Below are 27222 nucleotides of genomic sequence, written 5' to 3' on the forward strand. Positions count from 1 at the left end.
ATCCCAAGCTTTTCTGCACCTCCATTTCTGAACTGAAAGCCTGGGTGATTAAAGAAGAAAAGAAAAAAGGCAATGGCCAATTATCTTCTGTTGAGGCTCGTGATAAACCTAAAATCCACCATGCCCTGTTTTATGATCATATGACAACGTTTTTGTTTTAATCTCTGGCATGATCTGTGTTTCTAAACCTGTTGTCATGGAATTCAAAAGGGATAATTCCAAGATCAAACAAGTCATGGATGCGCGGTAAAAGCATGTGATGAATAGAGATTTGGTTTTTTACTTTCCCTTCAAAAGGTAAATGTAGGTAATAATTCACCAACTGAAAAGTTTTATGTGGTGGAATAATTACTAAGTTCAGCTGTGTGAAGAGCTGTTAGCTTTAGAATTGAGGCAAGTCAGTGGCAACTCAAACTAGGGAGAGCTGCATAGAATTCTTAAATTATGCAAAATAGAACTATTTATTTGTGATCAAACTAGTGACTTAGAAACAGAACTTTTTAGGCTTTGTAGTTATTTAAATCTTAGCTATTGTGAATGCTGACTTTTTAAACTTGGTTTTAGCATCCCCTATCATCAGGCAGTTTCTGATGTCTGTAATCACAGCAGTTAATGGGAAAGACTTTCCAGAAAGAAATAATAATCCCAAGTATTACACAAAACCAAATGCTTCTATTGCACAGAAGTAGCGTGAAAAGTCTCTATTAAAGTTGGCATGGCTGGTGCTCCACTGAGTTCAGTTTTGTTGTACAAATCGTTCGGTGTCAAATTTGGCTCATGTGAACATCTTGTTCCTTTGTTTTGGGAACAAAATGGGAGTAACAGAGGTGTGTGTCGGAATCACTGCTTTGATGCCTCGACAAAAGCATCTGTACCCGCAGCACACATCATTTTTCTGGTCTCACCACTGTATTAAGAGTATTAAAAGGGAAAAAAAAAATCAATAAATACCATTGTTAAGCCAAAGCATCATGAAAAAATCCCTGCAGCAGGACATATATTGAGTCATAAAATGCGTAAGAGACAGTGCACAGGTTTTCTCTTGTCCTCCCTACAGCTTCTTGTCTTAAAGTTAAGCTCTTTCAAAAGCAGGTAAATGTAGGAAATATTGAATCCCTGAGGCCAAACAATTACCTCGAGCTCTTATTTCTTATTATGCACAAGCAACTCTGGGCTAATTTGTGCAATTTGTATTTGCCACCAGTTCTGAGGAACGCGGGTGGAATTTTTATTTACAGAATCCATTTGTACCATCAAAGTCTCTGTGGGTTATGACCTTTACATAAATATACATAATAGCACAAAATAACTCTTCATAAATATACTTTTTGGCTGCAGAACTACTTTTCCTTTGTTTGCTTATGCATTGTGTTTGTCATGTTTGCAGTCACTTAAGAATTTTCTGGCCATCTCAAGCATTCCTGAGCTTCCAGAAATGGACGTGGACCCTAAAATGATGTGCTGAGAAGGGGACTCTGAGAGGGGTTGGAAGAGTCCTTCCATCAGCTCCTTCTGTATGAAATGTTTCTGTTAGTTAAATTTCTTTTGAAAGGACATTAGGTGGTCAATAAGCCAAATAATGTGACAGTAGGTACTAAGGAATCCCAGTGCAAGGCTCTGAAGCAGGAATTGTATTCAGAATGCCTTAAAATTGGAGATAAGTGGAACCTGGAAAATTTAAATTTGGATTTAGCTTGGACTTGCCTCCTTTGTTTGCCTCTATCTCCTGGCTACTTTCTTTTCTGGCACATCTAGTGTTCATATTTAAATGTTTTATTCAAATTTTTGTAACCCTGGTGTATCTCTGACATGAAGGAGTTCCAGAGTTTGCCTTGCTCTTGGTTTTAATCCTCTCCTGCCTCCTGTGCCATATTGAGGACACTTTCAGAGCCTGTCAACCCGTTGCCTCCATCTCTGATTGCCATCCATCTGCCTGGTCCCACGTGGTCCCAAATATCACCTTCAGGACAAAACCCCTTCCTGTGATTCCTGACCCCACAGAAGGGCTTGTTTAGGCAATCCCAAATAACTTTTTCATATGAACAGTTTTCCAAAAGAATAGGATGGCCCTGAAACAGGAATTTTGGCAAAAAACCAAAGGTGTCACCTCCCTTGTGCTGCCCCTTGCCTTGGTGTGAGCAGAGAGCACCTCATACAGGAACTAGAACTTCCCAGTTTTACCTAGAGAGGACTCCTTTTCTCCAAGGAGAATTTGGGTTCTGTTGCTGCTCATGCACAGCCTCCGTCTGCTTTGCCAAATCTTTGTGTCCCAGTTACAGAAACTCTGTCTCACAGGATCCTGGTGAAATGTATGGAAAATACGGGATTGCTTTCAGCAGGACAAAGGGATGGGTGGAAGCCAGTCCCACCAAAGTGGAGGAACCATGAAGCTTCAAGATGTCTCTTGTTCATCAGCAGTGGGGAGCTTGATGACTTGCTTCTTGTCCCTAATTTTTCCTCTCCCTGACACAGGAACCTGTGACATTCATGGCATCTCTTCTGTTTCTAGAGTGAAACTACTGAAAAAAAAAACTATGAAAGAATTATTTGACTATTGAACATTGTTATCCCTCACGATCCACCCCAGTTCTTGGTATCGTCCCTCCATACCCTGTTTTTGAGCTCCTTGTTCCCCTCCTACCACATTTTACAAAGATGCCAGCAGAGCTCCATCAGGGAGCTCCAGGGACAGCCCATGTTGTTTACAGTGAAGAAATCAAACCTATGCCAGTTAAATTTTTCTGTACACCCCCATTTGAGCCCTTGGCCTGAGTTATGTCCACACAGTTGGGCTTTAGAAAGTTCAGTGAGTTAGTCACTACTTCTAGGGACTGAGATTTGTTAGCATAAGCCTATGGTCCCTAAAGAAATGTAGGACTGTGTTCTTCCCCACACCTCTGAAAATTGAACAAAATAAATGTTTAATTTATAATAAAAATAAAACTTGGAGGAGGAGAAAGAGAAAAGGGAGAAAGTAGAGGATTTTCTTAATTTTATCTCTGTGTGTGTGATGGATTTGCTGGGGGTGATTCCTCCCTTTAAATTATTAACTGAAGATAAAGAATAATAGCAATGCATAATGAAAACACATTTCTTTTCCTCCTTTGCATGGGCTTGAAGATATAATTCTTGTGCTCCTTCCAGCCCCCTGATGGGCACCTCGTTTCTAATGGCAAGGATAATGAGAGATTTATGACTTCTGGCTTTTTGATAGCAGAGCAGGACTCATTTGTCCCTTCCATGGTGGATCCTGTAATCATCTCTGCAGGCAGCAGCTACAGCTCCAAGGTGTGTGAGCAGGGAAAGATAATTCACTTATCAAAATCTCACGATGCCACTCGTAACAGAAGAAAATCCATCCTGACATCTTAGAAAAAATATTTTTCTATTTTGTTTACATAATGAATCCTGTTCAGGCTGAAATGATTTCAGGCTGTTTTGCTTACTCTGATTTGAAAGCCTTCCCAACAAAGCTGCCTTAAAACACTGTCATCTTTGTGCCACTGTGTTCAAGTGCTTTCCTTTGTGGCAAAGTGCTTGTTTGTATTGGTTTGGCTTTTTTCATGACAAGAAAGGTTTCAAATAAAGAGCTGGCAGCTGCTTTTTCCTTCTTTAAGCCTGTATCATTTGACCCCCATTGTAAGGATGTGCAGGGTACTTTTTATGAGTTCTGCAAAGATTCTTTGAGAGGACTGGGAGACTGTCCCTGTGTCATCCTCTCTTGATGAGTGCACACTGTGTGGGTTTTAGCTGTGTTTGAGCTCTCTGGGTGGCACCCTGTGCTCCTTCAAGTATCTTGGTGAAAATTGCTGCCTGGTCTTACAGGAAAGTTGTTAAATGTCAAATCCTTCAGAGATGAATGTCAGGTGTATTGTTATGGGACTGTAAGAGAGTAAAATCCTCGTGTGGCTGTGGGGCTGCCTCCCTGCCCCGCCCGGTCCCATCTTCACTGGGCTGCTGCCTTTGGATCATTGTCTGTGCAACACCTCCCCTCTTCCTGGAATTTAACATCCCTTCTGAAGGCTCAGGGTAATGTCCTTGAAGGACAACAAGACTTTTACCCAGAGAAGCTGTGGCTGCCCCATCCCTGGAAGTGTCCAAGGCCAGGTTGGACGGGGCTTGGAGCAACCTGGGATAATGGAAGGTGTCCCTGCCCATGGCAGGGGGTGGAACGAGATGGTGTTTAAGGTTCCTTCCAACCCAAACCATTCTGTACCTGTTCCAAGGCTTTCTGGAGATGCATCACTATCTCCACTAACAAGTAAACACAATGTTTGCTGGTAGATACCATATAAATTGATTTAATATCATCAGGGATTCTGATAAAAGTTTGAATTTTCAGCATTCATCTGTCTCTACTTTTAACATCAAGCATGTGAACTTCAGCTTCACTGTTCAGTTCTATTTTAGATGACAGCAGTCTCTGCAATCTTATGATATTCCTTCTTTGTGACACATGAAGAAGACCAGAAGACATGGATTTGGTTCCGGTGTTCGTTCTGCCTTGGCTTTCATCTCAGATGTATCTGAAACGTCCGGATGGTTTTTCTGGATGACTCACTTCAGATCTGAAGGAGCGAGTGATGATCTCTCCCAGCCCTTTCTGAGAGGGAGCATGATGAATCTTTAATGATGACACTTCTGTCCTCAAGGCTTCCTCAGGTATTTGAATTAAAGAAGTAACAAGGAAATTTAAGCAGTTTTAATGTTTTAAACAGAAGGAAATATAAATTACTTCCTCCAGTAGGAATAATGCACAGAAGGAGGAAAAGGCTTTAAAAAGAAGGTTTAATGATGTTAAAGGTATTGTATTAACAGGGTGGTTGCTCTGATGGCTGACCCTACAGCCAAGCCAGTGGTGTCCTTTTGCTCCCAGGTTCCAAATAGGGAATTTGAGCATTTTTGGATAATCAACAGTGCTGACTAGGGGGCTGTAGGGATCCTGGCTGCCATGGATGTGGGAGGAACACCAAGTCACTTCACCATTCTCATAGATGATCATCTAAGATCAGCCAAAAAGATAATTTTTCTGCAAAGTGGAGAAGTTTTCCTCTTTTCAGACAGTGTTCATGTTCTGCAGTGCTGTTTTATGGCGTTTTGAGGGAAGTGCTGGAGGTTCCTGGAGACTCTGGAGGAGTTCATTGGGAGGTGATGCTGGAGGCTCAGCAGTGATGGGGGATGTGAGTGGTGCAGAGCAAGCAGAGCTCGGAGCAGAGCAGAGGAGACCAGAAGTGCTGACACACATTTGAAATTTGTCAGCATGTGAATAGTAAATGAACAGAATATGCAACTTTCATGACAAAAACTGGAGATGAGGCCAGGGCCAGCGGTCTGAAGTCATTCCACCTCTGCCCAGTGTCACTCTGGGTGTCAATCATGGAATTGTTTAGGTTGCAAAAGCCCTCTAAGATCAAGTTCAACTGTTCCCCCAGCACTGCCAAGCCCATCACTAACCCACGTCCCCAGGGGCCACTCCACAGGTTTTTTGAACACTTCCAGGGATGGTGATACTACTGCTTCCCCAGGCAGCCTGTTCCAATGCTTGACAACCCTTTTGCTCAAGACATTTTCCCTAAACTCTAATCTAACCCTCCCCTGACACAACTTGGGGCCGTTTCCTCTTTTCCTGTCCTTTGTTCTCTGGCAGCCGAGCCTGACCCCCCCCAGCTTCCCTCTCCTGTCACGAATTTGCAGAGGGAGAAGGTCCCCCCTGAGCCTCCTTTTCTCCAGGCTGAGCCCCCCCAGCTCCCTCAGCTGCTCCTGGTGCTTCACACCCTTCCCCAGCTCTGTTCTCTTCCCTGGACGTGCTCCTGCCCCTCAATGTCCTTCTTGTAGGTAGTTTATCATCAAACAACATCCCCCAGCAGGCAGCCTGTATATGTCTAGAAAACACCTGAAACATTGGTAAAACAGCATTTTCCATGGACTGTTTCTCTGTGTGTCTCAAGTTTTGTACAAAACCTCAGCTGGCTCCACGCTGGGCTGTCCTGTGCGTGCCAAATATTCAGAGGACGCTGTTTTTCAGCAGCACCCTCACCTTTGCAATCGATCTCTGTTTCAGCAAGCTGATTTACAAGTACATCTTTTCTGAATCATTATCTGAGCAGGCTGCCAGTTGGCCCGAGGCAGAGATCCAGGCACTCGAGACTGGGAGAATCGGTTCCAGCTGCACTCCGTAATTAGGAAAACCCTGGTCTGGAGCCGGATGTCCAGATGCCTTGCCAAGGAGCGTATCATTTGGTTCAACAAACAGCGTTTTGAGGGGAAAAAAAAAATAAAAGAAAAAGAGGGAAGATGTAACAGGACAAAGGTCACCTGCCAGCAGTTGCTTCTCTATTCCTCGTTTCATCTCCCGTTAGTGTAAGCTGGAGAGGTGGATCGTGGTGGGAAGGGAAGGTCTGGGGAGGTTAAACAAATCCATGGGATTTCAGCTTGGATAGAAATAAGTTTCTCATGCTCCCCACAGAGATGGAAAGTACTTGAAATGCCATTTCTTTCGTGCTTTCGCACCAGGGAAAAACTGAACTTTGCGTTTCGTTGTGTAACAAGAGTTCCAGTGCAATGTGTTTTGTCAGCAAGGAGAATTTGAAAACCTGGTATGTGACACATCTCAGCTAAAGCCTTGTGCTCCCTGTAGTGTCTTCATTTCAAACACAGACTCAAGCTCTTTTTAAAGGTTTAGTTGTTTTTTTTCTTTGCTTGTTCTGGTGACATGAATTAACAGACATGAAGCTTCCAGGAACAGATTTAATAATATCAGGAAAAATACTGGTGCTTTTGCCACCAATGCCATTTAATCTGTCTCAGTAATGAGATCAAATGACTTGCCAAAAGTTTGAGTGTTTTCCAACAATAGGATTCCTATAGTAATATGAGAATGTCATTGCACAGGATATGGTAAAAAAGGCAGTGCAAAACTCCACTGTGAATGATTTAGCAAAGAAAATAAATATTTTCTCCTCTTCTTCTTCCCACCTCAATTATTCCCATCTTTTCTGCTTCAGAAACAGCTACTTTTTAAAGTTAGATAAGCAAGGATTAACCAGTCTATTCCAAGGGATCTGTAGGAAATTGGAAGTTTCTACCTACAGATTATTGCTAATCATAGGAGATTACTTTGATAAGAATAATTTACCTGTTATATGAAATCTGCAGTGTGGACTTTGACAGCTTGTTCTTCTTTGGCCCTTTAGTGTCAGTCTTTTGTGCTGGAAGTACATTTGAATGAAATTCATGGAAAGCCATCTGGTAAAAGAAGCCTGTCTGGATCTGATTTATCTCTGGCCAGCCCTCTGGATTTCCTTGTGCACTGGTTGACATTCACAAGTTGATGTTCTCCTGTTGTAGTTTCCTGCTCGATCCGAGACAACTGTGGGTTTCTTACTGTAAACCATTTGAGGAAAATATTGATAACTCAGTGGAATTTGTTGCTTTATTACATAAGGTTTTTTGAACAAAATTTTGGATTTTTTAAGATCTTGTCATAACTCAATCCAAGAATTTCTTCTTTATCCTTCTCTGCAAGTTATTCTCTATTTAGCTGTTTTAAAAAGTGAATAAGACAGCACATATAGCAGCTCTTCATCCTGATGGCATTCACATGTAACTCGTCACATTACTGACACACTGAAAATAACCTTTCCACGAGGCTCCCCCGGGAGTTACCACTATCCCACTGCTCGTGAATCCTGATGGATTTTTTCCCTTGCTGTTTTTGTGCTCCTCTCTGTGCCCCACGACAAGGTGAGGTGCTCCAAGGGCATCTCGCCCATGTTTGGTGCCAGCAGTTACCAACATTAGATCAGGTTCACTGATTGCAACTCTGCATTATTTCTTTGCCAAAAAAACATGTCGTGGGCCCTCTGCTCTGGCTATTTTCTGTATTCTCTTTTTTTCCCATGCTGTGGCTAATGAGTCCAGCTGTTTGCTCTGCTGCTCAGGACTCTCTGTTGCTCAATGACAAAAACCAACCTCTTTTTTCATGCCAGCCACGGATAAACACAGTGCCATTGGCATCTTGGAGTTGTGCTAGTAAAGTGTTAAAGTATATTTTGGTGTACTTTATTAAAAAAAAAGGTTCATCAAACATCCTCTAAATGTTTTGAGATGTGGTGGGACTGAAGGAGATCTCTTGATCTCTTCTTTCCTCTCTTCCCTTCACCCAAGGAGACAAAGCCATGAAGCCTGTTGTGGTGAGTATGCTTAAAAAAACACTTCTTGAAGTGGAGCTGAGTTACATTCCTTTGTTAATATATTGTTACATATAAACTGAAATTCTGCTTAGCAAAAAACTTCTGTGGTAGGCTGTCTAGGTGAAAGAAAAACAATACAAAAGCGCTTAGCAGTGGTGTGACATGTTGCTGTAAAGCAATAGCCAGGAATGCCAAGAGATTTCAGTCCAAATGGAGAATTTCTGAAAATTAATTTTGGATGCTTGATACAAAATAGAAAGTAACGTAATTTCTGGCAGAGGGGTTGACAGCAGACGTAATGCATCATTGCAATGGCCCAGCCTGTGTGTTAAATGGAAATTAGCTCCAAGTAAAAAGCTGCAGAGAGAGTAGAGCTCACAGAAAACAAAAAAATAACAAAAGCAGAGGCTGATGTACTGGTGTAATAGTTGCCCTGAACTAGAAACGTTCTGATGTAATAGAATCGGTGAATATGGCTGGAAATTACTGCAGTTCTTTAAACGTGAAGGTGACTTAGTGCAAATGAAATCGAGCTCACAGTGTCCAGCCCGTTCCTGGGCTGGTTTGTGCTCCCTGTTCTGCAGACAGCACAAAGGGATGTTTGTTGGAATCTGCGTTTCCCACCTTCCCTGATACCTCCACCCTCATGCCTGAAGCCATGGAAATCAAAAGCAGAGATACTGGAGCTTTGGATCAGCCCTGAACACACTGTGAGACTGTCCACATCCTTGCAACAGGATCCCAGGGGTGGTTCAAGTGCCTCTCCTGCAAAGCGGGAGAAACAGATCCCAGGGCAACCAGATCATTTACAGGAGCTCTTTCCCTCCTGCTTGTACTCCATTTAAAAGCACATTTTCTAACTCATCTCCTCCAGAACACTGGAAATAATGTTCCTTTCTCTGTGTTTTTCCCCAGGGGTGACACAGAAGCGATGGAGCACTGACGGTCACAGGACATGCTCAGGCCTTCAGCAGGAGAGTGCTGGGGGGGGAACATCGAGCTCTACCAAGGTAAAATAAATAAATTCTGTTTGGATAGCAGTCAGCAGAACGCATGAGGGTTTAGAAAACAATCACTGATTGCTGAGCAGTGTGTTTGGACTTGGTTTTGTTTAGCTAGGCTTAGCTTAGGCAGCAGAAAAGCCAAATAAAATGATGGCTAAGTGTTGTGATTCTGTGCGCTCTTGGTCAGGGGGGAAAATTGCCTGTTTTGTTGGGGAAAAGAAGTTGTTAAAAACACCCCAGGAGACTAAATCAAGTGGCATCCCAAATATCAGTACACTCTGCCTGAGATGTTCTCAAGATAAAGCCCGAAGCTTTCAGATCCTCGCAATTACTTTGTGTAAGTGTGGATTTTTCTCGCAGGGTGCAGTGAAGCTTGAAAGCTCCCAACGAGCAAAGGATCTGCTGGTCAAACCTTAAGGATCCATTTCTTTGCCAAAGATTGGGAGGAGGAAATAATACAAATATCCAAGCAGAAAAAGGAAAAGCAAATTATTTAAAATACTGGTGCAGGAGTTTGTAGCTAATCAGGAACGTTTTTGACATGCCTTTGGACTCTTGCAGGATGTCTCCATCTGTGCAGCCTTTAACAAAAGGAATAAATGTCAAACTAACTACTGGAGCATGAGAGATGCATCCAAAATAAAGTCTCTCAAGGAACATTCTTCTTTGGTGCCCTGTAGAAATCTTGGGGAAGGCGAGAGTTTTGGAAGGCATGCAAAGGTCTTAAACCTGGAGGCAGAAGTAAATGAAGTGCAGAAAATATGAGGCAAATGTTGTTACAAACCATGAAAGAAACAGAGAAGGAAGAAAATGCTTTCCCTGGGGCTGTGAAATTATTGAATTGTCAAAACCACAGGCAGCTGGTTTAAAGAGTTGATAAAATTTATTTGGCATTTCACCTCGTTAATAAACGCTTGATCTACCTCTACCCATTTGGGTTCCCAATCACCTCCTTCTAAAGAGTTACAGGGGAGCCCAGTTTTGGTGGTGTTTCCCTGCACGGAGAACAGGAACACAGGAATGCTCTCATAGGATCTCAGGGTTGGGTTAGAAGGGTCCTTAAAGATCATCTCCGCATGTGGTTTGGTGCAGTGTCCCAGCTGTGGCACCAAAGCCCTGACAAGGATGCCCCTGGTACCTGGGAGGCCACAATACTGCCTCCCTCACAGTCTGAATAATATTGTGTTCTGTGAAACCCTTGTTGAGCCCTGGCGCTGATTATCAAATGAGAGACGCCCAGATAGGACTGAGGTGAGCTCATAACAAGCAGGAGTAAATGGCACCTAAACAGGGGCTGAGCTTTCATTATGGAACTGATCCTCAGATCCTGCATGCCAATTCAGTGTTTGGGTTTTTTATTTCCATCAGGATCAAAAGATCTGGGAGCACAGGGCAGGAGCAATCTAATCAGCCAATTTACAGCAGCAATGAGATTAGGCCAGATGCTTTATTGCTTGTGACTTGTGTGACCAGCCACGTGGATAATAATAGCAGGAGGTTTTAAACTCAGGTTTACTCTTTGTCAGAGAGCTGAAACATGAAAGCACCTCCTCTGACATTTCAAGTGAAGTAACATATGGAATATCAAGATAGATGTTTACTGTCATGGAGGGAAAATGAATCTGGGCCACTGTCAATCAATCTTGGACATAGATTTTTTATATCATTGGTAGGTATCACCAAGTAATCATAAGCAAGAGGGAACTAATTAATTAAAATAGTACCCAGAACTCCTATCTGAGTAATGGTACCACTTTTGTGGGAGGGATCATGGAGAAGTTTCTCCATGCTTATAACTGATGAGGTTGTAGAGCTGTGATGACCCTCGTGCCCACAGGTTCTCTGCACCATGTGATGTCATGCATAATGATCCATAATATATTTAAATGTACTTCAGATTCCAGCAGACCATCATGAAAGAGAGGTTTAGAGTCTGAAACTGGCACTTGCCTTTGCCACATCCATTTTTAAACAGCTACAAATCCCAAATGTGGCGACAGAATAAATACTCAAAATAATAGTGTGGAGTACACAATTTAAACTTTAATGTTTTTTTTCATTGAAGCCTCCAAGACAATTCAGAGCTGATTTCAAGAATGTGTTCTTAGGTGACAAAACATTTAATATGAGTAGAAAATTAAGAAGAGATATTGAACAAAACTGTCTGTGATTGAACAAAACTGGTGTGATAGCTGGTAGATGAGAAACAGTTGCACATAGAGTATGTTGATAATTTGAATCTTTTCATTTGCAGGAATCTCCGTCTTCACAAAATACAGCATTGATTTCACCAGTAATCATTTCACAGATGATTGATGGGAATAAATCCAAAGGAAAGCAGCCTGCCTTGCCTATGCAGTCCATGATCCCCCAGCCCAGTGCTTGCCACACAAAGCAGTCTTCGTCTAATCAGGGGTCAGTCAAGGTTACCAGAGCATTTTTGGTACTTCCCAGCAGACTGGAGGTTCAGGCATCTTTAGAAGACACCAAGTCACCACTGGACTCTCACATCACAGAGGAAAAACAGTGTCCCAAGCAGCAGAACGGGTTTGCCTCCATAACTGTGACAGCCAGGCGTGTGGCTGTGGGCTCTGGGGACACAGCTTGTGGCCCTGGGGCTGTGCAGGACCCCAGCATTGTGTCCCCCACCTCCAGCAGAGTCCCTGCTCTCCTCCCCCAGTGGCCTCCACCAGGCCACACACACCAACGTGCCTCTCCAGGAAAGGTTTCTGAGTCTTGCCCAAGGTTAGGTGAAGAGCCACAAAAGCAGCTTTTTGACCCTGGAATCAAGGAGACTGGCTTGGGCCTTCAAAGCAGTGATGGGATGGAGAAAGTACCACCTTCATTCCTCTCCTGTGTCCACCTCCAGGTTTCTCAGCGGTGCCCAAGTACCATCTATTATTTAGACAAGTCCCTCGATGTGTGCATTGCCCAACCTCGAGTTAAATGCCAAAAAACATATAGATCCACGTTATCCTTCAATATAAAGTGCAGTTTGTCCAGATTAACAGCAGATGGAGTAGATGGCATAGCTAATGGAGAGCCCATGGAGGAGACAGCTCCAACAAAGCTCCCAGGAGCAAACAAGACTCCACTCAGATCAGACTTGAGTGCAGACTTCACAGAAAATAAGGTAATTAATAAAGTGAAAACAAAGGAAGGCTGTTTGGGTAGCAAATACCCTTTGCAAAGTGTCCTTATCTCAGAACTTCCAGCATTTGTGGATATACCCAGAGGACATAATAACGTAGTAGCAACAAAGAAGGAAGATGATGAGCATTCTGGCAGCTCTCACACTCTGTTTTCCCTCCAACTTCCTAGTTCAAGTGGTGAGCCAGGTAAGTAATTTCCTTAAACCTCAGTCTGGTGGAGCAGAGGTTCAGGCTGGAACAGACCCACCCCAGTGATTTTGTGTGAGCAGATAACAGTAATGCTTGTTTCTGCAGAGGCACAGTGAGTCAGAGCACAGCCCAGCTTTCAGTTCCAGGACTGCCATGAATATTTGCCATGCTGCTCATCAGCTGATAGGGAAAACTCCACCTGTGTTTTCTGCACTAAACCTCTATATTTAACCATCTATTACTGTAATTTTTATTTTTTTTTCTCCCAGCAACATGCAAGTGCTTATCCCCTGAAAATAACTAGGTCTTTCTTTGAATAAGGGCTGAATTTCAAGGTGTGAAATTAGGAAGATGATTGCACTGAGCTCGGTTTTGTGCTCCTTGCAATCCAAAATGATCTTGTTTTCAGCTTTTAGTTTAGAAGGCTACAGTAACAAGCCCAGGGTTTTATAACTAATGGATCCAGGTAAATGGTTTGCAAATCTTGAACATATTTGTTTCCAACATTTCCAAGTATTTTGCAAGCATAAAATTTCCTTTGCAACATTGCTCTCGGGGAAGGGAGAGGTGCCCTGGGGATTGCTTGGTGCCCAGAGTGGTACAGCTCCTGCTGCACTGGGTATTTTACAGTGCAGCTGTTTTCCAGCACATTTGGATAACCACAGCTGAGTTTATTGACTTTCCAGGAAAGGAAGGTGGATGGGAGGAATGTCAATGAGCAAGTCTGTTTTTCAGCAAAAGCACGATGATTAAAACTTACCCCCCATGTATCCCACGACCTTGGGCTACATTTAATTGCAATTACCTTGTTCTTATATGGTCTTTTTGATCTAAGGGTCAGTGTATGAACATAAGCTACTTCCTAAGATTCCTCTGTAGCTTCATCTTCCCAGTGTGCACATGGAAAAAAAAGATGAGAAGCTGCATTTTGTCTTGAGGGCTGGACAAGGTACAAATTCCTTGAAGTTACTGCTGCTCTCCCTTTCCCATCCCTGAAATCAATGGCACTGATCCTGCAGCTATAGGGTTGCAGGACCAGCACCTGAGAGAAAATATTCCTTTGTGTTTCCAAGCATAATCCAGGCTGCATGTTGTTGGGAGGGAGATGGCACAGAGGGAAGGGGGAGAGGGAAGATGTCAGCCTGTGCTAAAGGGTTGGAGGGAGAAATGCAAAGGGATGACAGCATCAAATTAAGCTTTTCATTGCATACATCCCAATTTCAAATAACAATGTCCTCCTCAAGTTTCCGTAGGGAGTGTCACTTATTCAAGGCTTTGTTCAAAACCATCTAAGGTGTCTCTGTGATATTCCACCGAAACAAGGAATAAAATAACACTGAGCCTTCCCTGGGCTTGGTGATACCATGGTGGCCATGGAAGAATTACTTTTACCAGAAGCAATTAGAAAGTGAAATGGGACACTGCTCACGGTTCCACAGTTTTACTGAAAAGAGGAAATCAGTGAGGTAAGAAGCTGAGAAATACTGGTTTCTGAAAAAGGACTTCCACCATTTGTATACATAAGAATATAGGTGTAAATAAACATGGGAAGTGTTACCTTTTTAACTGCTTCCACCTTTTGTGTGAGCAATAATGTAGAACGTAAAGATATATATTTCTCTTGCTCAAACCCTTTGTAACATATAAGAAGGTGTTTATCAGCTTACTACAACTTTCCTGTGTGAAATTTGTATAAACAACCAGAATAATGCTGCAAAACAACAGCCTTTCTCCCCAGGATCACTGAAGTAATGAGGTCTTGCACTGCCATCAACCATTAAATGTGACAATCATGAGAAACCTGGTTGAACACACGAGACATCCACACTGCTCATTAAAATGAAAGGCAACTGGTATGATTTTAACCTGGGAGGAATGACAAAGTGAGTCCCCTTTACTTCTGGGTCAGATGAGGGAGAGAAGTGATTAATATGAGATTAATCATAGAATCATTAAGGTTGGAAAAGGCCTTCAAGTCCAACCATCCCCCAGCACTGCCAAGGCCACCACTAGCCCATGTCCCCAAGTGCCACATCCACATGGCTCTTAAATCCCTCCAGGGATGGGGACTCCACCTTTCTGGGGAAGAAATTTCATATGACAACATATTCCCAATTATTTTAGATATTTTTCCCTCCAGTGTTTACTAGCTCAAATCCACTCATGTTAAGCTTTAATCTGCTAAATGTTTATGCAATTAAATGTTTGTGAAATGAAATGTTTAAAAAGAAGGAAGAACTAGCAAAGAAGGGGCAGCAAACAACTTTTGACACCATGTTAGTACTTTAACATAGTTATCTCATTGGCTGAAGGAACTGCAGAAAGCACTTTGTCCATCACATTTCTGATGACCCAGAAAGTTGGAGTTTATATTGGTTTGCAGCTGGAGGCAATACCTTCCTGCCAGCAGAAATACAAGTGGTAATAACATCACCATGGTTAAAAAAAAAAAAAAAAGGCAGAAAAATTACTTTCAAGGCTACACTTCTGTGTATGAAATCTGTAAATGTAGTTTCCAGGATGTACAGGCTGCTTTATTAGGATCTGAATTGGAATGAGCACCCAAATACTTCTCTGCTTTACAGGTGCTGGGGCCAGGTTTGCTGTCTCCTAAAGGGCCAGTTGAGTCATGGCCTCTTTGGAATGTCTTTTTCCTAATTTTTTTGTGTGACTTCACTAAAGAAATGATAACTCTACTTACAGGATTGTTCATAGTATTTCGTGTTCAAATCCAAGTATTCAAGTCTTGGCTTTACACAGACCTGGATAACCTAATGTAAGGCCCTGCTTTCAGCAGGAGGCTGCTCCAGGTGATCTCCAGAGTTATGTATTTCCACCATGTGCCACATATGAAAAGGATATTTTAGGATTATTAATGAAATGTAAATTTTGGGCTATGCTCATGGGTGGTTATTATATGTAGAAGTCCAAATCTCTCAGACTCAGTGTTCAAAGCCATGTTTTGTGCTGTAGCACCCCAAGGATGGAATATGATCCCGTGATTTCATCACTATGGACTGTATCTTCTACCAGCTCCATTGTTTCGGGTCTCTACATCCATCATCTGGCAAGAAATTAAATTCCAAGTGCTGCAAAATCCATGTTACATGTGAAGTCAGACTTGAACTGTGGGAGGACGTAGAGTCGTGGGACTTAAATGTGTTTATTTTAGTGAGTGACCAGCATTTACATCCCCTGGGCAGCTGGAGGAGCGTGTGAAGTGGCCCACTGAGAGCCACAGGACCCCCCTCAGAGCATGGCCAAGGGGAAACCCTGGCCAGGCTCCATGGGGTCCTTGTCACGGGTGATGGATGTGCATCACCCTCCCTTTGGTCACAGCTTTTAACAAGCTGTCAGAACCTGCTAACGCTGCTTTTCAGGGAATGCTGCAATTTCCTTCAGTGTCTGCAGCTGATGTCTCATAAATACAAGGTAAGTTAAAAATGAAAAGATTAGTCTTGTTTCTGCTGAAGACAGGAACATTTTTAATCTTGATTTCTCACTTACATTTCGTGAAGTGTATATTCCACATGAATATCTAGTTTTCCATCCATCTTTTACAATCTATTACCCACTGGGCTCTATGTTGAATTATTAAAAAGGGGCAAAGAGAAGAAAATGGGACAACTTTAAATTCCTTTTGACCTCTTGATTAAACAGTATCATCACTTTTCTATGGAAGATTATAAATGCCAACGTCTGAATTTATCTGTTTAAGCTTAAATAACTGTAAACCTCTTGATGCCTGAGCACCTTCACAAACATCAGCTATTTTCTAAACCAAAATAGTTTCTGCTAACAGCTACACTTTTATTCTTCTTTTGTTGTCATACCCAAAACTGCTGTGCAGAGTTATTAAGGAAGAACCACTGAGGTGGAGAGTAAATCCAGTTTGGATGGTGGGTGCTGTGCTGGCTTCCTCAGCTCTGTGTTGAGATACAGAAGATGGTCAAGGAAGGTGGGGGGAGATGAAAAAAGGGCATGTCATGAATCACACTCCTATGTAAACATCAGGATTGTGGGATATGTATCAGCACTGGTGTGCAGCAGGACCAGGGCAGTGACTGTCCCCCTGTGTTGGACTCTGGTGAGGCCAAGCCTCAAATCCTGGGGTCAGTTTTGGGCCTCTCACAACAAGAGAGACATTGAGGGGCTGGAGCGTGTCCAGGGAAGGGAATGTAGCTGGGGAAGGATCTGGAGCACCAAGAGGAGCTGAGGGAGCTGGAGGGACTCAGCCTGGAGAAGAGGAGGCTCAGGGGGGACCTTCTCACTCTCTGCAACTCCCTGACAGGAGGGGGGAGCCCAGGGGGGGCGTGTCTGGCTCTGCTCCCAGGGAACAAGGGACAGGATGAGAGGAAACAGCCTCAAGCTGTGCCAAGGAAGGTTTAGATTGGAAAATAGGAAACCAAAAGAGTTGTCCAGCCCTGACACAGCTGCCCAGGGCAGTGGTGGAGTCCCCATGCCTGGGGGGATTTAAAAGCTGTGTAGAAGTGACTCCTGGAGATGTGAGTTAGTGGTGACCTTGGCAGTGCTGGGGGAGCAGTTGGACTCAATGACCTTAAAGGTCTTTTCCAACCTTAACAATTCTGTGATTCCATGAGTGAGTCAGCAGTGGAAGGCGAATGACACACAGGGGATGGTTGTAATGGATGTGCTCAGCAGGAGCTGTGGGCACTGGGAACCAGTGGGGGTGCCCGGGGGAGTTGCATTGCCTGTGTTCCTTCTGCAGAACTCCAGAGTGAAATGCTCAGGAGGGGAAGAAAACATTTACATCAGTGAACAGGATAGATCAGAGAGCTGGTAATGGAGTTGCTTATATCTTTTCCCAAAGAGAATGGCAGGTGACTTGAAAGCATAATTCACTTAATTGAAATAACCCGAGTCAGTGAAGAGGGAAAACTGAGATGGGATCTGGGCTTTTGGGGTGTTCAATGGCCCCAGATGATTACAGGCTTGTTTCCTTCTTAGACAAGAGTTTTATTAACAAGTGTTGAAGTCAGCAGCGTGTTTTCTAAGGGGTAAATAGCTAGATTTTAATTTGTTTCAAGAGGTATTTTAATTTCTTTATGCAGTGCTCAGGTATGTATATACATACTCCTACTGGAGTAAAAGCAGAACAGCTGGTGCTGTGGGACTTTGAGGTGCTTCTACCTGCAAAATAAAAATGTATTTGTGCTTTAAATACACATCGAAGAGCCCCTGATACTTGAGGTGTTTGTGCATCATGAAAATCCTGTAGGTCACTTTTAAACTAATATGTACTCCTGGTAATCAGGATGGGCTAACTAGGAAATCTGAAGACTATAAGTAGTATTTACTTTCCATTATTAAATAGTATTTGAAATGTTATGGTGAAAGAATGTGGCCTATCTGGTGTTCTCACCTCATCTTCTGTTTATGGGAAAGTCACCATGCAATAAGGCAGAGCACAAGATTTGTGTATGTGTAAATAATATATATATATATATATATATATATGAACAAGATATAATTAGAGGAAAGCTGTTCCTTACAATATGGAATTTATTGTATAGAAACTTGAGTAGCTCCAGCTGATGCCAATTAACTCTCCAGCCTGTGAATGTGTACAGCAGCAGGGATGGTGAAGACAGGAGAAATATGAAATATGGCACACAAGATTTTACTTTAGCTTGCACCTGCTAAGCACAGAGAGCCAAATCTTCAGCTGATGTCAACCAATAGAAATATCTGCCTTCAGAGGGGTGACACTGATTTACATCAGCCCAGAATCTGGCCAGGGACGTTACTGACTTGGCACTATGGACACAGCAACTGGTGCCGACTTGTTAAGAACAAAGCACCACATGCCAAAAAGCCCATTAAAAAGCACTCCTTTGATGTTTCCCTTCATCTGGTATAAATTTAAAATGGAGGAGGCTGTCAATTTTCCTTAGTCTAGACATTTTGTGTCATTGAGTCTGTGTCACACTGCAACGTGACCTTCACGTACTGCGTCACATGCTCAGAAATTGAGAATTCGATCCTTTCAGATGCTGAAAACTCACTGGGGAATTGGCAGTCCTGTTCTGGGTGGCTCTGGAAGATGCTGCCAGCCTTCGAGACAGACCCCAGCCTGTGGGATGGGCAATAGCAGTTGTCTGTGTTTATCCTGGAGCTTTTTTATTCACTTTTTGGAAGTAAGAGGATGCCTCTTCTTCTCCTCTATGGTGGACCCTTTCGCATTTATGGAGTACCAAGCTCTTGAGCTTTACTTTTTGTTTCAGTTACTTGCTGCTGGTTTCCCCGTCCTCTGGTGCGACCAAGGAAGGAGTGATGATATCTTTGAGTGTAAGAGAAGTAAGGGATCAGCGTGGAGGGGTATTTATTATTCCATTTATTTAAACTATGGGACTCAGAAGAGCTGTGTGGCCTGCCCTTCATATGGATAAATGGCTACCCTTGGAGATCTTAGACAACAGGTGAAAGCAAGAGGGATGGATGATGTTCAAGTTGTGTTAGTCTAAGCTACCCTTAAGCTGTTTTTCAGTGATGTCACTGTGATGTCACACTGGCCCAGGCTGAGATTATTTTCCTATAGATATGATTGTTTTTTAATGATTTCTCTGTGGCTTAAGGCAACGAGAAGTTAGGGATGGTTGGGGGGATGGCTGGGTTTTCTTGGTTATTCTTTTGTTTGGGATTTTTTTGTGGATGCTTTTGTTTTTCTAAGGGCATGATCATAAAATAATTTGGCTGGAGTTGAAGGAGCTCCTAACCTTCAGGTGTCTTTTGGGGACTAAAGGCTCAGTTTTATGTTATGGGACATAGCAATGAATGTGTTGGATAGAAAGGTCATTATTTCTCGAGAAGACAGAGGGATGTCTGCTCTGTTAATGATGTTATGGAACATATTTCTATGAGTGAAATACACAAATTAGAATTATTTTCCCAAAGATCTTCGTATTGTGTGAAGATCCAAGTTGTTTTGGCTTGTGAAAGTTAAGGGTTTGATTCTTCTGCTGTTTTCCATCTTGGTTAGGTTGGACTTCATGATGTTAAAGATCTTTTCCAACCTACACAATTCTATGATTTTGTGATTCTATGACATTTCTATCTGGAGTTGTCAGAGTTGGTAAAAATGTGAGACAATTTGGAGTGAAAGACTCTGGAGGGTGCAAGTCACTCGTTAGCACTCAGGGCAAGCGGCAGCAGACGGAATACTGGAATCATTAAAATAATGATTAAAAGAGATGGGCTATGTGGATTCAGTGACTGCATTATGCCACTGGAGTAAAGGGCCTCATTTTGCCCTAATTCACACTTGGTTTAAACCAGGAACAACCCTTCTGCAGTCTGTGAAATGAATACTTGGCTCAGCCTGGCTGCGGTAAATTATCAGAAAGAGCTGAACTAGGTGCCTTGGACATGATGAGAATAACAAGTGGTCGATACATTTCTTACCCAGCAAATCACCATTTAAATGTTCTGAATCATCCTGAACGTTTTTTTTTAAAGTCACACTGCATCAGATTACTCCTTGAGTCATTACAATAGTGCCTGATAGCTTCTAGCATGACATCCTGGAAATGCAAACATGGGTTTCTGACTCCGAGGTTTTTGGTTCGTGGCTGTTACTGGGAATGTCTCACAAGTACAGCAGCAAATTTCAAAGTATTTTTCAATAACTGTTTCCATGGTTCTTAACAATATGAACACACATCCTCTCACTCTAAGGACCAGTTGCCCGGGAGTGTTGCGTCTGTTAAAGACACAGGTCTGGCACAGAATGGTCAAAAAAAAAAGGCAAGAAAAACCAGGATGATTCAAAGCATGAGTCTAAAACCTAAGACTGATTATCTTAAATGAGAAAATAATTACCAGGTGCTTGACCAACCTCCAAATTATGAAAGGTTTAATGAAAAGGAAATATTTTTCCTTTTATTCTGTCCCAGCTCATGGGAAGCAAAGGGGCAAAATGTTAGCAAAACATGGAAACACTGTAGTCGACCAGCTGGATATTGGGAGCTCACTGGTGCAAGCTGTCAAATCGAATCATGGAGGTGGATTATTAGCTGCCCACTGAAATGTTCTGCAGCAACAGTACACTGTCATGATTTGAAGTGTAAGATGATCTCCTGCAGGTGCCATTGATAGAGTCATAGAATCATTAAGGTTGGAAAAGACCTCCAGGATTATCAAGTCCAGCCTTCAACCGAACACTGTCATGCTCACTGAACTATATAACTTAAATTTCAGTGAAGAAATGTTTCCTGATGTCCAACCTGAACATCCTTTGGTGCAACTCAAGGCCATTGAACTGCACCTGGTGCAGCCCTTGCAAGTCCTTCCTCCCACCGAACCTATCCGTGCCAGTTGGAGTCGGTGCCACGTCCTGTCCTCAGCAGCATATCTGTACCCATGACCTCCCTGACATAAGTGTCATTCTCTTGTTTGACACCAAGAAAGAAGGTCAGTTAGTTATTTGTGAAGCATTTAGAGAAAATAAATTAGCTATCACCACGGAGAGGCTTATTGTGAGGGGCTGTTGATTAGTTGGTTATGGGATTGTTTGCTCTGAAGCCAAGTGTGGGACTACACTAATTTTGCCAAAAGCCTTCTGTAAACAAACTGTTTCTTGACATCAAGAAGCTCTTCCTACTTTGGACTGATTATAAGGTTTGAAGCCTAACAGCTCTTAGGTACACTTGATAAGCTTTCTCTTATAAATGATTACAACTTCCTACAGTCAAATATTAGTTTTTGCCAAAAGAAAGCCTTTTTCCTTCTGAGAAATGTGTCCACAGCTGTCAACATGGTTTAAAGCAAACCCAAAAGAGAGAGCTAGGAAAAAGATAACCTTTTTTTGTTAGAGATAATTTTTTAATCTAGACTCTTAGCTTGAGGTTTTATTGATATAGCTGAGATAATTAAGCTTTATCCCCACCAGGCAGGGCTGTTTGAAAAAGAATTAGTGCAGGTACAATGACACTTTCATTGGGAGTAATGGGCTGTCTGATTCTCTTGCTTCAAACTTGCAAAGTAACCTTGACTTTGGATCTTGACAATTCCGGGAACGGAGTTGAGGACATGACCCAGCCCTGTTTCTCAGGATCCAACCCCAGGTTTTTGTTGAAAGGTAAATCAAGACCTTGTTTAGCATCATATTTTGAATAGGGAGCACGGGCAGAGCTACATTCCCAGCAATTCAGGTAGTTTCCATGGGTGCTAATGCTGAGCAGCAGCTGACGCTGCCTCTTGTAAATGAGTCATTTGACAAACATCAGGAGGCAGTTTGGGACATGGGGCTCATTGCTGGTCAGCAGAAGGTTTAGTAAAAACATCTGAATTTTGTAGCACTCCTTGCCGACTGCAGCCTGTTGACTGATTAAAAGTGATGCCTTTTCCTCGGCAGCAATGTGAGAAATAAATTATCCGTCCTATCTTGCATCCCTTGACAAACACTGAAATAACGAATAATACTGTCATTGCTCTCAGTGTTTCCATCTTTCTGTGTTACCAGGCTGCTGAGATGATGGGGGCTGTTTACTCATGTCTGAGATTGTGTGGCTTAGCTGTGGCAATTCTTGATTCATGATAAGAATTGAGTCATCAGTCTTTGTCATCGGGAGTCTTGCTTTGGATTAGGGATCGTTGCTCGAGGCACATGTGGGCTCTGTACAACCCACTCCTACACGTTCCTGGGTCTAAATCTTGAAGAAAGCAGAAGTTTCTCATATTTGAGGAATGTTAATTGCTGCTGCTCTCTGCTTGGGGTATTGGCAGCATCAGCTCCCACCACGGAGGTCCAGGAGAGCTCAGCAGCTCAGGACATGGGGCTTTTATTAAATTAAAATAAAAAAACCCAATGGGTGGTCTGGAATGGAAAGCCTACCTACAGTGGGGATGTCTGATCTCATTAATGACACACAGTGGATCAGCACTGTGTGTCTCCTTCCCAGCCACCTTGTGTTGGGCTGACTCGGTGGCCGGGGAGGATTCGTGGTGCTGCGGCTGCTAAAATGAACTTCAGCCCATTTCAAAGGAGCACTTTGTCACAAATCGTCAAAAATCCCCACTGAAACACTGTGAAGAGTCTTCTATGCAAGTATGAAAAGCTGCATTATCCTGTTGTAAAGTGAAAGGGGAAAAAAAAAAGGCAGTAACAATGGCAAAGGGGATGTTTGCCTGGATTGTGTGTGTCTCAAGGAAAGGCAAGTTTAACCTGCTGTAATGCAGGGTCACTTCCCGTTAGCAAAACCCCCTGAAGGGAGAGGAGGGAGAATGTAAAAAGATACTTTACAGTAAAACAATATACTTCTTTTTCTCAGAGATCAAGGATTCGGTTTTTTTTTTTTTAAAGGAGTTTTTGAAAACCTACCCTTGGTTTCGCAGAATATTTTTAACTCCTCCAATATGGTGTGGTTTTCACTAAGCCATTATTTAAAAATTGAGCTGTTGTCATCTTCTTTCTTGCACGGGACAAAAATGACCTTTCTCCAAATGTAATTATGACTTTGTTCCTTAAATTTTCTCCTGAACTTTTACAACTAGGATCTGTACTCGCTGAATTTTATTAATGGAGTCATTCTGTTCTCTGTTTCTTTGAGTTTTGCTCTCCTGTATCTCCCAAAGCATTACACTTTCATGTCTTTGTTCATTAGTTTTAAAGTCTTTCTTCAGCTGGGATAATAGGAAAACCATATATTTCTAGTCATCCAGTTGCAATTCTAGCTGCTCTCAGAGGGGCATATACATTTCAAGTTTGGTTCGTGGGGATTTAGATATACAATTCCAGATAGTCTTAATGAGAGTAACAGTCCTAATTCCCCACACAGTATATTAAAAATGGGTCCAGAATGTACAGAGTGAAACACTGTGATCTTACCTTTAAGTACCTTTGCCTTGTTCTTTTTTTTTTTCTCAATATCATTTGCATCTGTGTTCGTTAGTGAAGGTAACTGAGAGCTGCCCTGAGGATGAGGGAGCTGATCTTTGGAGCCCTTGTCTGGTTTGCTGTGCTGTGTTTTCCTGTGGATTCACTGCACCTGGGTGTACCTTTTGAACAGAAAGGTTAATTCAAGAGGGAGTTGGAGGAAAGAATTTAGCAAATTGACTCTGTTATTATTCTGATTGCCTTCAGTGTTAGACAAGAACAAGACACACCTTTTTTGTCACCTTAATTAACTAAAAAAAATTTAAAAATCCCCCCATACTGTGAATCTAATAAGGATTAAGATTTAGTTATGATATTAGAGCAAGATCTAAGGAAGACAGTTTTCATGCAGGAGGAATGTGGTGGTTTTATACCTGAATTTCATGAGGAATTGTGCTGGTTTTAGTTCTTTCTTAGACATCCTTTTGTTGTCACAAAACACCAAGAAACATCCATCACTTTTTTCTAATTTGAGACCCCATTCCTAGTTTTGTTGGTGTGTTTCTTTCTCTCCTAATCCATATCTTTACAGGTATTCCCCAGACCTTTTGGGGTGAATGCCAATGGTGGCATTTCTTTTAGCAGGGAAGGGTGCAGTGAGGAGGGAGAGTTGTCTCCATTTGCAATGCATTAAGGCATTTCTTGGAGCTTAATTCTCACTTCCTGAAGGTTTCTGTACTTACACCTGGAAGCCAATATCCACAAATAACTGGTCTGGTAGTTAGGAGTAAATGGAGTTTGAATACTCTTCTTTCTTTTGTTCAGATCAATACACTAAGAAGTTAGAGAGGAGAGATGTGAGACTCTGCTCCTTCACTCACTCTGGTCTCTCCTGTTTTATCCTTCTTCCTTACAGCCCATTTTGACCACCCTGATGATTCCAGCTGGAGTTTTGGGTACTGATGCCCAGCAGCAGCAAACAGTCCCTCCTGGGGACACAGCCATGCTTTGAGCTGTCTGGCTGTCTCAGTGAAGAAGGTGTTTGGCTTCACAACACACACACATTTGTTGCACAGACCATTTCTTGATATGAAGGCAAATTATCTCCTGCTTTGATGTAGCCATGGATGAGCAGAAACTTTTCACATTTACAGTTTCTTCTTCTCTCTGTTGTCTGCTGGCCAGTAAGCTCTTTCAATTTAAAAGGTGATTTAATGAGATAATTTGTTTTCCATTCATGTTCTTTCTGTGGCTTAGCTCCCCTCTTTTTTTCCCCCTCTATCCATCTAACATTTTGGCTGCCTTATTGAAAGGACTTCCTCCTCTGCAGTTAATACTACCTGCTGCTTTCTTCATCTTCTCCTACCCCACTGCATGTTCCTACCTCCTCCCACAAACACTCTGTGATGCCCATAACCCCATTAATCTGTCCCAATATTTTTTCCTCTCTATATATCCGAAGATATTCATGGCAACACAGTGTGTGACTGCAGGTACAGGATCAGTCAGGGACTGAAGGAGCAGGTCACTGTATATGCATGAACTCTGAGTGTATGCACAGAATTGAGTCTGTCCAGTCTGCTGAGAGCATTTGCATCAAAACTATTTCCCTCTGAGAAGAGAGTTCAGTTTTGAAAAAGATAAGGCAAATATTTGCAATGCATGAAAAGCAAGGAGAAAAATAAGTTATATCAGGGAGGAGAGGGAGAGCTTGGATGCTACCCCAGAATGTGAGAGCTCTGTATGCACCTCCTTGCTTTGAGCAGATTTCCTGTAAGGCTGTGGAATTGCTTAGGATGGGGTTCATCTCAATCAGTGAAATAAAGGGCTGGTTTTTTTCTGTCTGTGGTGATCTTCAGGGATCCCTCATTAGAGGATCCCCTGAGAAGCTGACTCTGTCTCCCTGTATGAACAGTTACAGAGAGGAACTTTAGATGTTATGATTGGAGTAGATGATCTTAGAGGTCTTTTCCAACCTAAACAATTCTGTGATTCTGTGTTCAAAACTTTCTGATCTGCATGGTAAGGGAAAACCAGTAAATGCTGTGTCTTAATGGCTCTGATTTCCTCAGAAATACAGGGTAGTCAAAAAGAGCCACTCAGACCACTAAAAAGCATAGGAGACCATCATTTTGTGGCAAGAATATTTCTCATCTATTGTGAGTGGGTTAACGATTGGGAAAGTGAACTGAAAACTTGCCACACTGCAAGATCTGATTTTAGTGAATGACTGTGAAATAAGAAAGTGCCTAAGACAGAATCATAGAAACACAGAATCATTTAGGTTGGAAAAGCCCTCTGAGATCATCGACTCCAACCATTCCTCCAGCACTGCCAAGCCCACCACTAATCCATGTCCCCAAGTGCCATGTCTAAAGGCTTTTAAATACCACCAGTGCCATCTCATCCTTTCTCATGGATTGGCTCAGAGGAGAAAAACACTTCTAATCTTCCCTCTGTCCTCAACCAAGACATGGGAAAGAAGTGTTTAGAGAGGGGCAGCTGCTGAGAGTGAGTCAGCAGAGAAAGGAATTATGTTAAATCTACTTTTAAAAAGTCTTTGTATTTGAAACACTATTCATTTATTGAATGTTTTGTGTCCACATTATAGAGTAGGACAATCCCTGCCTGGTTTGTTTGGCACTGTGGTTAGGGCTGAAACCAGTTGGTTTTTTTCCCCTTGTACCTCCCAGACGTCTCAGTTGCATTTTTTTTCAGAGATTTTAAATAGCTATTGATCATTCCCCCCTACATAAATCTCTAGGTCTGATCCAACCTGTGACTAGAACTGCCAATAGGCCATTCATGCAGAGGATTAAAAGGGAAGAGCAGAGTTGTGCTGTGTACATGGCCATGGGGCTGCTGCTACAAGGGACCACTGCCCAGGGGCTTACGGAGACATTGAACAGTTTCCATCTGCTCCTCCTTTCTCTCCTTGCTGATCCTGATGCCCTTTCCATGCTGTCTCTAATTTCTTGGATATAATTTCCTGATTTTTCTTTTTTTTTTTTTTGCTACTCTACTTTTTCTCCCTTCCATTTGTAAATGGACACTTGGTTTAATCCATTTTAAATCATAGAATCCTAGAGTGGTTTGAGTTGGAAGGGACCTTAAAGATCATCTCATTCCCATCCCCTGCCATGGGCAGGGACACCTTCCACTAGCCCAGGTTGCTCCAAGCCCTCCAACCTGGCCTTGGACACTTCCAGGGATGGGGCAGCCACAGCTTCTCTGGGCAACCTGTGCCAGGGCCTCGCCACCCTCACAGGGAAGAATTTTTCCTAATATCAAATCTAAACCTCCTCTCTTTCAGTTTGAAGCCCTTGCCCCTTGTCCTGTCACTCCAGGCCCTGTAAATAGTCTCTCTCTGTCTTTCCTGCAGGCTCCTGTCAGGTCCTGGAAGGCCACAATTAGGTCACCCCACAGTCTTCTTATTTCCAGGCTGAACAATCCCAGCTCTCTCAGCCTTTCCTCACAGCAGAGCTGCTCCAGCCCTCTGATCATCTTGGTGCCTCCTCTGGACTTACTCCAAGAGGTCCATGTCCTTCCTCTTAAGCAAATAAGAGGCAAGACAAAGACACATAACACAGTTTTTTGTCAGAGATATCTTGACTCTTCCATGCTGTCCGTCAGAGTGTGTATGCATTTTTCAGAAGGGCAGTGTATTTTTCTGAATAGTGCCCTATGAGATTGTTTATACCCTCTGTGATTATTTCTGTCAATAACTTTTTGTTACAGTACAGCTGCACAGCAATCCTGATAAAACTTGTATCAGTTACAACTTTTAAAATATATTCCTGAAAGCAGTTTTGCAGGAAATAAAAATCATGTGGACTGTGAAAAAAGAAGTA

The 27222-nt window shown here is 42.5% G+C and overlaps 1 protein-coding gene across 2 annotated transcripts in view; it reads left to right on the plus strand.

Moving 5' to 3' along the window:
• Positions 1–27222, plus strand: part of C8H10orf90 (chromosome 8 C10orf90 homolog) — a 66503-nt gene that overhangs the window by 22301 nt on the left and 16980 nt on the right. For both annotated transcript variants that reach the window (XM_064663546.1, XM_064663545.1), the window contains exons 2-3: positions 9108–9202; positions 11451–12534. In XM_064663546.1, coding sequence (XP_064519616.1) covers positions 9108–9202; positions 11451–12534 — 1179 coding nt within the window. The remainder of the gene's footprint in view (positions 1–9107; positions 9203–11450; positions 12535–27222) is intronic.

This window comes from Pseudopipra pipra, chromosome 8 (genome assembly GCF_036250125.1).
Source record: "Pseudopipra pipra isolate bDixPip1 chromosome 8, bDixPip1.hap1, whole genome shotgun sequence".
NCBI classification, from domain to species: Eukaryota; Metazoa; Chordata; class Aves; order Passeriformes; family Pipridae; genus Pseudopipra; species Pseudopipra pipra.